General features: G+C 38.1%; 1 protein-coding gene across 1 annotated transcript in view; it reads right to left on the bottom strand.

The window, feature by feature from the left end:
* The window catches only part of PDE11A (phosphodiesterase 11A), a 116832-nt gene that overhangs the window by 19585 nt on the left and 83830 nt on the right, over positions 1 to 13417 (bottom strand). The window contains exons 15-18 of the mRNA XM_085066356.1: positions 10420 to 10520; positions 5551 to 5628; positions 4116 to 4183; positions 1102 to 1172 (exon numbers count right to left, since the gene is read on the bottom strand). Coding sequence (XP_084922482.1) covers positions 1102 to 1172; positions 4116 to 4183; positions 5551 to 5628; positions 10420 to 10520 — 318 coding nt within the window. The remainder of the gene's footprint in view (positions 1 to 1101; positions 1173 to 4115; positions 4184 to 5550; positions 5629 to 10419; positions 10521 to 13417) is intronic.

Below are 13417 nucleotides of genomic sequence, written 5' to 3'. Positions count from 1 at the left end.
ATTCTACCAAGTGTACAGTATGTCCAAAATGTAGATGTAATACCATCTCAAAATAAGTCTTGTGGTTGCTCAGCCTGGGCCATTTACACTGGAATTCACTGCTACATGAAGACAGACTGTATGGAATGGTACTTGCAGTTCTTCAGGCCTAGATTTGCTCTTGGAATTGTGAATATCATGACTGTCTGATTACTCTTCTCCTGGACTACAGTTACCCCTGTTTCTGAGATGTACATACAGGACTACTACAGGGAAGAAATCCATTGGTGTCCCAGTCTCTGACAGTATACAAAGTGAAAAGCCATTCATTGTAGCTGAGCATTAACTACTACAAACTTTTAAATATTATTGACTTCACTACATCCCCACAGGATTATGTATGAGTATTAATGTAGTGAGAACAAGTCTGAGCCACTGGACTGGGCTTTTCATATTTGGATGCATAACATTTTGGAAGCATATTTGTGAATGATCTGTAAGTTAGAGTTTTTAGAATACTTTCTGTTACCCTTCTGTTGCCTCCAGATAATGGCTTCTCAACATTTTGAGTTATTTAACCTGGATAAGGCTTTCTCCTCTAACTATTCAGTGAAAATCTTTATGAAACTTTCCTAGTTCTTGTTTGACACGTTATACCCATCTGCCTATATTCCACTCAATTCCTATTTATTCCTTCCATCACAGTGCTGTATTTAGTTGTATACTTATAGAAATGCATTTCAGCATTTGATACATCAAATAACACAGATATAAAGCTGAAACTTAAGTTAAATCTGACAATTGATTTCCACAGGTAGCTGTGATTGTTTAGCTCAATTCTGTGTATTAAAACCAATACCTACTGCTTAGAAAATTCACTGATAGGGTAACCTTAGGAATAGATACAGAAAACAGGTAAAAGGGCTCAATGCAAAAGTGACTGTGTTGATTGGAGAGCTTTTATATGTGGTTATAAATGCATATCCTTATTGGACAGAGCTTTTATTTATTCAAAGATTTTTCTGTGAGTACGAAAGACAGTTCATTTTTTGTGAATGAACCCAATGATATTTTCTTACTCTATTCAAGTAAGTAACTGTATCAGAAGTGATGAAAACTTACTGAAGGGGTGAGTTTGAGTTCAGATCTTTCTCTGTCTCCTTGTTCAAAGAACTCACTGGTTACCAGCTCAGCTGCCTAAAATAAAAACCATTACAAATATTAGAGTTCTTGTTACATAATTTTTAGGATAATAAGTTTTTGCTAAGACCATAACTTCAGCCTGTGCTTAACTGTAAAGAAGTGAAATACCTCACTTACATGACTGATGACAGGTATGTGTTCATATAGTTTTTGGGACTGGGCATACAGGGGGTATGAACAGCCATAGTCACTGACAGGCACAGTGACTTACTTATCCCTTTTTTATAGGATTTGACTTGGGGAATTACATTGCAATGTCAAGGTAGCACTCAATGTGGTTATAAGCAACTTATTCAAGAACTGAGATCAAAATAGAAAATTATAGCTTCTTGTTGGCATCCACCACTATGTCTGTAAAACTGCTTTGTAAAACATGCAAGAGCTCTCTGGTTATTTACAGACTGTTGCCCTATAATAACAACTTTGCTTATCAAAGAAACTTAATTAGCCAATACCCTTTGTTGTTTTAATCTTATGTGAACTCATAAAGGGTTTTCTCCTCCACAAGGCTTTACATTTTTCCCCCCTGACTGTCATCACTATAGGATCTGGATACCTAAGCAGGAACTCAGATTGTGATGATCATCTTGATTTAAAATCAAGAAGTGATGGGTTGGAAGTTAGAATGTATCTTTCTGACTTTTGTGAAAGAAGATGTTCTATTCACTGCAGAAATTTGTGCTTCTTAGAAGAAGACAAGACTTAAAAATAAGTTTAGTTACGGAAACCAGAGGAATTTTAGGAAGTCAAACAGTAAGCAGTTCTGATGTACTACTGTACTCTTGTCATGGGTGAGGCTTTGAAGGTAAGCACATGCAACATTTTGAGATGCAGAAATACTGGAAGCCAATCTACTGAAGAGGCATTCACATCTTAAGGTTCCTGTCCTGCCAGTGTATTGTTTTTAAACTAGGAAATTATTTCATAATGCCAAGGCACAAGAGGGTAAACAAAGCAGAGAATGTGCACTTCATAAAATCTCAAGATTTCTTGTTCTGGCAACAGCTTGGTAAAGTTCACAAATGCTAAGCTTGTTATAGGTGAAATAAGGAGTACCAAAATAATTTGGAAGTAGGTAAAGTGATGTTATAAAGTACTCTTAAATCTTAAACCAGGCTATCACCGTTTGGAACTTTATAATGTATGTAATCCAGTGCATTAATAAAATTATGGATCAATATTCCAGATAGAGGAATAATTTAACAACTTAGCAGCAATTAAGGGTTTGCCAAGTGTATTGTATAAAAATAATCAAGACATAGTATCATTCCTGTCTCTCAGTGCTATTCTGATCCTGTTCTCCATATGTCCCTTTCTCTCTTTCCTGTTTCAGTCTTCTCTTCCTGAATTTTTCCTTCTTACATGTGGCCTTTATTCCCTTTGTTTCAAATATGTTTCTTTTTTTCCTTGTGGCACAGTTGAGGTTCAACTATTTACTGTTTTGCTTCTGTGGACTTATAGCACTTCTGCTCAAGCAGGTAATGTTTCGAGCAATTCCAGACTGGCTTTTTCAATGAAGTAAACCTGTATACTAAGTTGCAAGGGAATTTTCACCTGTAGACCTCAAAAGTAATACGCATAAAAATCCCTAGTTTGCCAGAGACTCCAGCACTAATTCAGCAGCATAGCACAAAGATTCACAAGGAAAGCAGACCCTACCTGAAATTTTGGCTGTCAATGAAATGCAGACTGGGTTAGGGAGGAAAAATGAGGAGGGACTGCCCATACTGCAGCAGTGGCCAGGTGGCACTGAAAAATTTTGTCACTCAATTTCCCACTGCAAGATATAAGCAGTTTCCCTGATTTCCATGCAAGGAGACCATATTCTGGCCAAGAATATGCAACAGCCTTAGAACTGTTGTCGCAGTCCAGTCTGCTTGTAAAGAAAAAAAACTGGCAAAACTGAAAGCTGAGGTGAAGCCCTCCCCCCATAAATGCTTTTTTATTCAGTTGATGTGCATGTAACTTTTGTAGATCCCTTTCAGCTTCTGTTACTTGCTTGTCCTCCTCCAAGGAATCTGGCTGCTCCTGCATCACTAGTTACCTGGCCTAGCTTTCTTTTTGTCAGCCCATCTTTATAACCATTACTTTCTCTTACACCAAACTTCCTCCAGCTGTGTATCCAAATCCAGCTGAGCTGGTTTATTTTCAATTTGCTTCTTGATGCTGTCTGTTCCTTTGAAACCTGACACAGTCTGTTTTCTACTGGCTTGTTCTGGGCCTCAGTGAACGACAGAGAATGATTAGTGTCGATATTGGAAATATTAAGGATGGTTTCTGGGTAGAGAAGAATGTCTAGAAGACGGAAAATCATGGGGCAAAGGACAAGAGTTTTGAGACAGGTCGCTTTCTTGTATTGTACCTGTTTGCCAAAGCTGGCAAACATATATTTTTACATATATTTCTAAAGAGCCTACTCAGCAGCAGAGCCCTGAATTTTTATTTGTCGGTTTCTCAGTACAGGATGTTAAAGAAAGCCCTATACTACACTTGCAGTTTTGCAACATTGTATAGAAAATGAACACATTTCTTTTATCACATATACTGAACCTTTTATGCGAATGAAAATTTGCAGATAATCTGTTGGTATTTTTGATTTAGGGAAGATTCTGCCTCTGCCAAGGAAAACTTTGGGGCAAACAAGTAAATGCAGCTACATGTGACTAGATGCCTTTTCTGTTTTAATCCATCCATTTTTGGATATAGATTTTAAAGGTTAGTAAGAGGAGAGGCTGTAAAGCCAGATGTACACACCAGCATGTGTACAGGGAAAGATTATGCAATAAACCATTTTTTGCAGAAACCCCCTGCTATTTTTTTATAGCATTAATACTGCTGTAAATTGATTCCAGTTTTGGTCCCCTGTAAGCCAGGGCCCTGGGAATATTGTCCTGCCAGTCCCGCCTCCTCCCAGCCCTGCCATTAATCATGACTTGCCTGTCTTGAAATCTCCCACGGTTTGGTCACAGCTCCAAGGTCACAGGCTGTCATTAGCATTGATCTGAAAAACAGAAATGAACAATACAAGCTGAATCAACCTTTGTTGAATTTCTAAACAACTCTGCTCTGGATGCATAAATAAATAATACATATATAAAATGTCAGCCCTGGCACCTTCTTTTCCTCTAGAAAAGAATGACATGTTTGAAATCTCAGCCATCAGCATGGCTTTTACGTTACAATTGTGCCTTGGAAACCTAATGTGTTGCAGGTCATAAGATGATGAATTTTGGTATTGTGCATTGCACACTAGAAAAGAAATGATATTGCAAGGGAGTAATTGCTAATTTTGCAATACTTCTAACACTACTTACATTAATACCTATAATATATTAGTAAGCATGTGCTTCACATGATATAAGTAAGGGTATTATTACATAATAACACCTGCAACTGGATTAATTTATATGCCTATTTGTAAGTGACTGCTGTAGCAAGAGAGCCTATAATCACAGGAGGCATCCCAGACACTGTTTAAGCAGTTTCTACTGCTCATCTACAATAAAAATTGAAGATTTACTATGAGCTATACGGTTCCACTGTAGTTTAATACCTAGCTACAACCATGTTTTATATGCATTAGGAGAAAGAAACCATTCAGCTGTAGAAAGCGTTTATGTACAGTACATGATGCAGATAAAAGTCTAAGAAAGTTTAAATGAAGAACAAGGGCACTGAAAATGAAGCATCAAATATATTGCCTGAATCTAAAATTAGGAATGGGTGAAATGGTATGGAAAATAGAAAATGGCCAATATTTTGTCAAAAGACCGAAAGATAACAGAATTTTAATGAAATTTCAGCTAAAACGAGACATAATCAGGCATGCATACGCAAATACACACATTTTATTGTCTAAAAAGTGTGATCGACTCAAACCACCCACAAAGTCTGAGGTTTTCAATAGGGTGCATGTTCAGGGCATTCTTGAGGGCTCGAAGATTACTCTATATATGAAAATTCCCAGGTATAGACTGGAAGAGCAGAGAAGTGCATTGCCAGTGCAAAACGACAGCTCAGAGGAATAGGGAACGGGGAAACAGACATGAAACATGTTTGTGTACAGAGGCAGAATATTGATACTTTCTGGAAAAAGAGCAGAAGGGCTGAACAGGAACTGGTGAGGCTGGGAGATGGAATAAAACACGACAGTGTGTAGGAGAAATAGGAATGGAGAAGATGAAGTCATGTTGATTAATCCCAGCTGCTTGCTAATGTTTAAAAATCATACCATATAGTTCATATCACGGATCATATTTTTAAAACAAGATACTTTCTCTTGTTATTCTAAGCCTTCAGTCCACAATACATGAAAATCCTTCAACTACACTTTGAAATAATGAGAAGGCAAGAAATAGCAGTGCTTACCGAAATATTTCTCGGTGGTTTTTTATATTCCAATCATAACCACCTTTACTGACAAGTTCAAAAAACTCAGTCCTTCTCCTGCAAAAAAGCAAGATTGTCAGAGAAGGAAACAAGACATTTCCAGGGCAGCACTGCAGTAGAAACACAATTCTCTGTGTGATACAGAATCACTGCACCTCATGTATTATTGTTAAAGTCGTTACACTGACAGTCCATTTAAGCGAAACATACTAATTTCCGAACATGTTCTATAAATGTCTGTTATCAATGTCAGAGTTGCCTAGTAAAAGCAATATTGGATTTATGGTCTCGACAGATAAGGAAATTAATGGCTCTGAAATGTTCCGCCTTCCACGGAAGCATGAAATGTTCACCCCTACAGCAGTGGACAGACAGACAATAGAAACACCCCAGAAATACACACACGCTTCTGTTTTCTTCTCCTTGCAAAATGGTTTTTACTTCTATATCCTGAAGGGTTTTTCAGAGATGTTGCAATCCCTGTTATTTCCAGCACACAGAAAGAAACAGAGACACACAGGAGCTGCTGCTGTCTTGAGTTCATAGTTCTTATAGGCTGGAAACTAGATCTCCCTGCTTGGTCCCATGGCTTGTCTTCTAGAATATCTTCCCTGTGTCCTCAAATAGGGACAAAACGTGAGATGGACAAAACATGTTAATGTTTGATTGTTGCCTTTAAGAATCAAAATTCTGACTCATCATATTCTGTAATCTTTATGGCACTGAGACTCCAAGCAGCACTTACTGCTTGCAATGTGACTACAATATGTAATAGATCCCGCCCAAGAGATAGCAGAAGTTGAGGTACAAAACCTTGGAGCAACTTTCCCCCCGTGACACAACATATGAGCATGAAAGCTGGAAAGCAAATAAATACCTATGTCCCGAGTGACAGTCCAGTTCCCCATCTGATATGAGACTGTGCTGTCTCTTTGTCAAGTGGAAATGTAGTTAGATTCTTCAACAGGAGGGAGTTTGCAAAGTCTTGTATTTTCTACATTTACTTCAACTAGACTGAAATTTTGAACAGTGATTATTGAAAGTGCAGTCTGATGGCAGCTAGTACTTGTTTGCACACAAGGACATGCACACCTCCAGAAACACTCCTTTGATCAGTGGACAGAATATTATGTGAGGCATGTTGCATTATTCTGGTCCCTGACTCTCATGCTTCTATGACCAGTCACTCTTACTACAGGGCCTTTCTGTAATGGATTTCATACAGCAGCTAGAACAGGGAGATAAAAGGACTGCATGATGACATCTAATCCCTTATGCTTTGGGAAATAAAAGATTTCATTTTGAAGTATTGGATATTCTGAACAATTCCTGGACAAAAACCAGGCAAGAATATTTAAAGCTGAAAGTTCAGGAATATGACATCTCAGAAGCCTAAAATATTCAAATTTAAAATGTAGAGGTCCATAAACAGTAACTGGAAATGTGAGTCTCAAGGCCTTATGTTAGGCTAAAACCTTTAAGGATTTTCTTTGAAATCCATTTAAATGGATACAGAAGTAGTAGTCTAGCTCCACAGAGAAGTTCCAGTGTAGGAAGGACTCAACCTGAAGAAAGCAGCCACGTGTAATGAAACAATTTAGTGTTTCCTACTGGTTTCTTATGCCTGGTATCCAAAATTATGAGGTTTTCTATTAATAAGCAAATATAATATGGCAGAATTTCATAAACAAACTGAATTGTAATGACTTTTCAGGGTCTTTGAGTATTACTGACTCTGGCTGTATTTTACCTCGAAGGGTAGGTTGTTTTCCTATGTATAACAAATCCATTTGCTCTACAGCCCAGTGGCTCAAGATATCATTTGAGTGAATTTTCACAAACTTCATTGTGGTTCCATGCTTTTACTTTTTGTATTATCTACAAGTATAATTCTCTAGCATTACGTACTAAAATCAAATATATTTTCCATCTCATCTTTCACTGAAAGTAACATTTTTGTTTGTTTGTTTGTTTGTATAAAAGTAATGCCTTGAGAAGGTCATGAAGTCTTGCTCTGCCTGGAGTTTGGTTGCTGTTTTGCTACCTGGAGCTTGTGATCATTAGGCTTAGTCATTCTAAGAATACTGATATGAGAATTCCCTCTCTACAAAAATACTGAAGATGTAGCAAACTGAACAAACAAATTAGGTACTTGTGTAGAAACACCTGTTCACGTAGGGTGGCTTTAGGAAGTGTAAACCACTAATGTTCCCAGAGAGTGATTTTCAGGCACTTTCGGAAATAAAGTAGCACCTTTTAAATGAATCCTAGTAATACAAGAGGAAGAAATAACTTCTCTTCAGACTTTTAAGTAAAGAGGCCTCATTTGCTAGAAGTCTTCTGATTCGTGAAGCTCATAAAAATCAATTATGCAATTAAGAAAACGATAATCTTGACATTCAGTTATGTCCCTTTTGGACATTATTTCTCTGTATTAAAGCTAGAAAAACAACTTGACCCCATAGTTTTTCAACTTAAGGCAGGGAAGAGAGCTCCATCCCAAGGCACTGCCGTGAACCCTCTCTGGTTCCTCCAGGAGCTCCAGGATCTCAGCCAGGGGGAGCACATGGAGCTGTGCCAGGGCGGCTGTCCTCTCAGCCCCTGTCACTCATCTCTTCCTTGACAGCACAGAACATTCCTACAGCATTTATTTGTGATGAGGCAGGAGGAACTATGGTCCTTGGATCTCACAGAATCAAGAGAAGAGACCTTCAAGATCATCAAGTCCAACCATCAATCCAGTGCCACCATAATCATCCCTAATCCATATCCCACATAAGTGCCATATCAAGACACGTCTTTAATATTTCCAGAGATGGTGACTCCACCATCTCCCTGTACAACATTATTCCAATGTCTAACCCCTCTTCCAGTGATTTTTTTTTTCTCTGATATCTAAGCTGAACTTCTGCTGGTGCAACTCTCATCCTTTCACTTGAGACATGGCAGAAAGGCAGACCCTCATCTCACTACAATCTCTTTTCAGGGAGTTCTAAAGAATTATAAGGTTCCCGCGAGCCTCCTATTCTCCAGACTAAACACCTTCAGCTTGTTCTTCATAGGACATGTTTTCTATACCCTTCTCCAGCTCTGTTGCCCTTTTCTGGACATGCTCCAGCACTTCAATGTCTTTCTTGTAGTGAAAGACCCAGAACTGAACACATTATCCAAGGTGAAGCCTCACCAGTGCCGAGTACAGGGGGACAATCCCTCCCCTGATCCCTCTGACTGCACTATTGCTGATGCAGGTCAGGATGCCACTGGCTTCCCTGGCCATTGGCTTTCTTGCTGGTTCACATTCAGCTGCAGTTGATCAGACTCCCAGGTCCCTTTCTGCTGGGCAGGGCAGCTTTCCAGCCACTCTGCCCCAGCCTGTGGCACTGCCTGGGACTGTTGTGACCCAAGTGCAGGACTCAGCCCTTCGCCTCACTGAACCTCTCATGCAGTTGTCCTCAGCCCATCACTTAGGCCCATTTCACTTACAGCTGTCAGCAAACGGTCATGTCATACCAGCTGCCCAGATAACAAGCAATCCTCACAGACAGCTTGAAACGAGTATGTTTGAAACGGTTTATTTGTCCTGCTCAAGATATTCGTGTCAGCAAGTAGAAATTTCTTCATAGACTAATGTTTAGATATTATTTATAATTAAAATTATTGCTAAAATCCTTTACTAAGGATATTTCTCTGTGTATAGACTTGCAGGAAACAAAGAGTGTCAGTGTGTCTACTGCCAGTACTGTTTAGAAACAGCCCTTGGCATGGGAACCAAATACTGAGAAACAGACTAAGCAAACATTGCAGCATCCCAATTAGTATTTCACAATTAACAGTTAGAGATACAATGTTGATATAGATAGTTGAACAATTTCAGGATAAAGACTTTGCCTGAAGTTTTCTTGAAACTTGGTTTGGTATCAGCTACCAGCACGTAAGAGGGGCAGAATCCAGGTATACCATCCTAAGAAAAAACATTACTAAATAACACCCAGCACTGTATGGAACAGGATCCTAATGGACACCAACCAAAATTCCTAAGGATGACTTATTGTCGAGACTGGGAAGGCAGTGCACTGAAACTGCACATCTGCCAGCACTTCTCCCACTAAGTCAGCCGCAGGCATGTGCCAGATGTCAGAAGTGCAGTGTGACAGTGACACCATGACTCCTTAGACTACATCCATCCCCCCACACATCCTCACTGAGAAGAGCTTGGTCATAATCAATAATATTTTAAAAACAGCAAGTAGCACGAACTTGAAATCTACTTTGAAATTTGATTTGCCATCAATGAAAAGGAAGAAAACTGGATGAGAGAGATCCTATTGTATTTCTCCCCAATTAAGCTTTTTAAGATCTATTTTCATCACGTGATGTGAATTGGCATGCTTTGTCTTCAAAGCAGGAAAGTGTCTGCTTTGTTACCTCTGCAACTAGATCTGTAACTACATACAATATTTCTTAGCATACATGTTTAGAAATGCTGAAATGGTGGAAAAGAATTCTCAAATGTCATTGATTTTCTACATGCCTGAAGAAATGATTACAGAAGGGATAGAAAAATTACAGGGCTGGGCTATAACGGGTTCCTGAGATTGCTTTGAAGTATAAACCCAGGATTTCACTTGCTTTTGGTTGATACAGACGTGTTACACGTTAAAGCAAAAGCTACTTGGACACTTGAGATAGTTCTATTAGTCTAAAAGATACCAAGTATGAGACTGAACCTCTTCAACCATAGCTAAACACTAATTTCTCATATTATATATACTTATTGGTATTTAATAGGTCATTAGAGTAAGTTGTCTGAATTTTCATTCATCAAATACAGGAAATGCCAATACTTACTCAAAATACAGAGTGAGGTCTGTTGCCAATATCGATTGCTTTAGAAGCTGCATAAGGTCACTGTAGTCCTTAGAGGACAAGTTAGCAAAGATGTTGTGACCCTATAATGAAAGAGATAAAAGAGGTAAAGGGCTAACAATCAATATAGGTTTTTAAAAGGTTTTCTAACTAGTTAGTCTACTGTTTCCCTGTAACACAAGCCTTTTCTGATACATGGCAAAACTATGACAAAATAATAATGCTAATACTGCTGAGATTACATTGAGGTAGAAGAGTTGATTGTTATCAAGCACCTGGTATGTTTTTCTAAACTCTGCTGAAATTATAGCCTCTTGAGTAAAGATTTACTCTCTGCTCTGACCCTGCACAGACTCAATTTATGGGGAAAAACTATGGATACATCTCAATCTCTCCTCTTATTAAATGTTTTGGGGAGCTGTGTATTGGAGATTTTGAGTTGTGATCCTAATAGATTTATCTGTGCTGCTGCTTGCAGGCACACAAACTGCTGTTAGAGCAGTCAAGGACACTAAATCATTTTTTCATTCAAAACAGCCCATTTGCTCACTCTGCCCATTACTGTCTTGACTTGCAGTGTATACAACCATTGCCTACGTAAGCTAAAGCAGCACAACTTTATACGCAGATTAAACACCCTTTGTGGGCCTAATTGGCTGCTTTTTAAGGGATCATGGATCAAGAATTTGAAAGATGCTTTACGGCCAGAATGAAAGGAAATTCATTATTTGATATTGCTATTTGAGAAGGGGAAGGTCCTTTTATATCTGAATTTGTGAAAACAAGAGGAGGGAGAGAGATCCTGTAAGACCTCTGTGAAATTCTTGAGAAAATATGATGAAAGAAACAAAATTTAGGAAAAACTCTAAATGTAAGCTTAAGAAGTGATCTTTGTGACAATAGTCACATCCATTAACATACATAAAAGTATTACAGCTCTTTTTTTCCCCTAATCACTTACATAAATATTGAAGTTCTTTCTAAACAGAATCTTATTTTGGTGATATTTAGTCCTGTAGTGCCCACATTCAGTATGCACTGCCATCTACTGCTTAGGAAGATTAAAATGCCCTTAACCCAAGAATTTTCCAGCAACAGTGTTGTTTTAACCATGATGGTATGAGGACATACATGAGATAAGGACTGAGGAGGTAGAGATGGCATTTTTTAAGAAATAAGCTAATTGTTGGACTAAAAAAAATATTTGCCATGCATAAAATTATTTCTTTTCAGCTAGATTTGGAGAAGGGTTTGTGAATCTAAGGCTTATTTAAGAGAAAAAAAAAAAACCAACAACAAAAAAACCAAGGTACTCTGAAGAAAATAGGAGTTCTTACAACAGGGCTAATTTACCAAGGTGTTTATTATTCTATAATATCTAATGCCTTTCTGACCTGTTTCATGGTGTATAAAACCATGTCACTGCAAAGCCCAAGACCACTTATATTGAGATTTGAATGTCAAGAGTAAAGGATAAACAGCTCCTTAGTCCAATGTGATAAAAATCTGAATAAGTGATACAACATACTATGTTTCCAATTAGACAGCAAAGACAGACTATAATATTTCAGTTTATTTGAGAGAGACCAACTGCTCAGCTGGTAACAGACGGTGTATCTTTAAGCAGATTGGAGGATCCAAATCTGCATTTATTCCAAACTAAGCAGTGTTGTGTTCCATTAGCAAACTGTATGTGTTGGATAAAAATTCCATAGCATTAATTTTCTGGTCTAGACATGAGGACCGGGAGAAGAAGCTGTCTGAATGATCAACGGTGAGGACTTGAATTTTAAATAATATTTTACATCTCTGAAAGAAGCTGGAGTAGAGTCCAAATATTTTTTTTTCAAAAATTTCTTCATTTTTAAGCTGGAAAAGATAAATAAAAACATCTAGACTGACATGGTCTATTAACTTTTGCAGAGTCGTCCATATCTTGAGCCTGAGACATTCCATTATGATGATTTCAGGAACCAGAGAACTCGTTTTCCAGAAAAGCTTCTTCCAGAGGCTGAATAGTGTTACTAATTTAGAGGGGAAAAAAAAAAACCCAAACAACAAATCCCCCCACCAAAACCCCTTTCCTTTTTTCTTATTCTGAACCAGTCTGTACAGCATTCAAATGCTGCTTTTTCGTAAGCCTTTCCCTGGCAGTATAAGGGGCCATTTAATTCTTAGTATCACTTTTAGGTAACCTAGCCTAGGCTAAATGGATTGAACTGTTTAAATCTCATGCTGGTGCTCTCCTTTCCTGTGTTTACTTTTTAAACATAACATCAGGAACCTGAACAATAAGGTGCAGTCCTGTGACAAATCTCCCTGACAGTGTACACAGAGGTAAAGCTATCATCCTGTTCCCATTTGTTTGTGATCATAAGACATTCCCAGATCTCTTCAGAAGTTACTGGAGATCAGCCTGTGGTCTCCAATTGTGCTGCATGAACAGCAATTTTGGTTTCATATTTTCTGAATGTATTTTGTAGCAACCAATCTGTATAAATTAAGAAAATGCATCCATTGTTTTGAAAGGACTCCATGTCCATCCTTTCACTTTTCTCAGTTTTTAAATACATGGTGTAGTATATGCTCTATCCTGTTACGTGCAAGATAGTATAGACAAGGGCTCTGTCTTCATAGGTATCTGCAAAGCAATTAATGTGCTTTGGGCAGCATGATCTTACTGAATTTAATTAAAAAATAGTTTATTAAAATTATCAAAAAATAATAAAAATAAGATTACAGAAAAGCTGCCAAAGAAATTAAATAGAGGCAGTAAAGGAAGACTCTGATACTCTGAATATGACACCCATGGGGACAGGTAAGCACCTGTTCCAGCTACCTATAAACCACTGAGCAGGATATATGTAAGAAGACCGAGAAAATCCAACAATATGATTAGGATGTGTTCTCCTTGCCCCTCCCAGATTGAGACAAATATAATCTCTGGGCCCTATGATCAGCATTTGTAGTTGTTTAATTT

Source organism: Lichenostomus cassidix, chromosome 7 (genome assembly GCF_008360975.1).
Source record: "Lichenostomus cassidix isolate B80296 chromosome 7, HeHo_3.0, whole genome shotgun sequence".
Classification (NCBI taxonomy): domain Eukaryota; kingdom Metazoa; phylum Chordata; class Aves; order Passeriformes; family Meliphagidae; genus Lichenostomus; species Lichenostomus cassidix.
The sequence above is the reverse complement of the archived record's forward strand: the minus strand, read 5'-3'. Positions and strand labels throughout refer to the sequence as shown.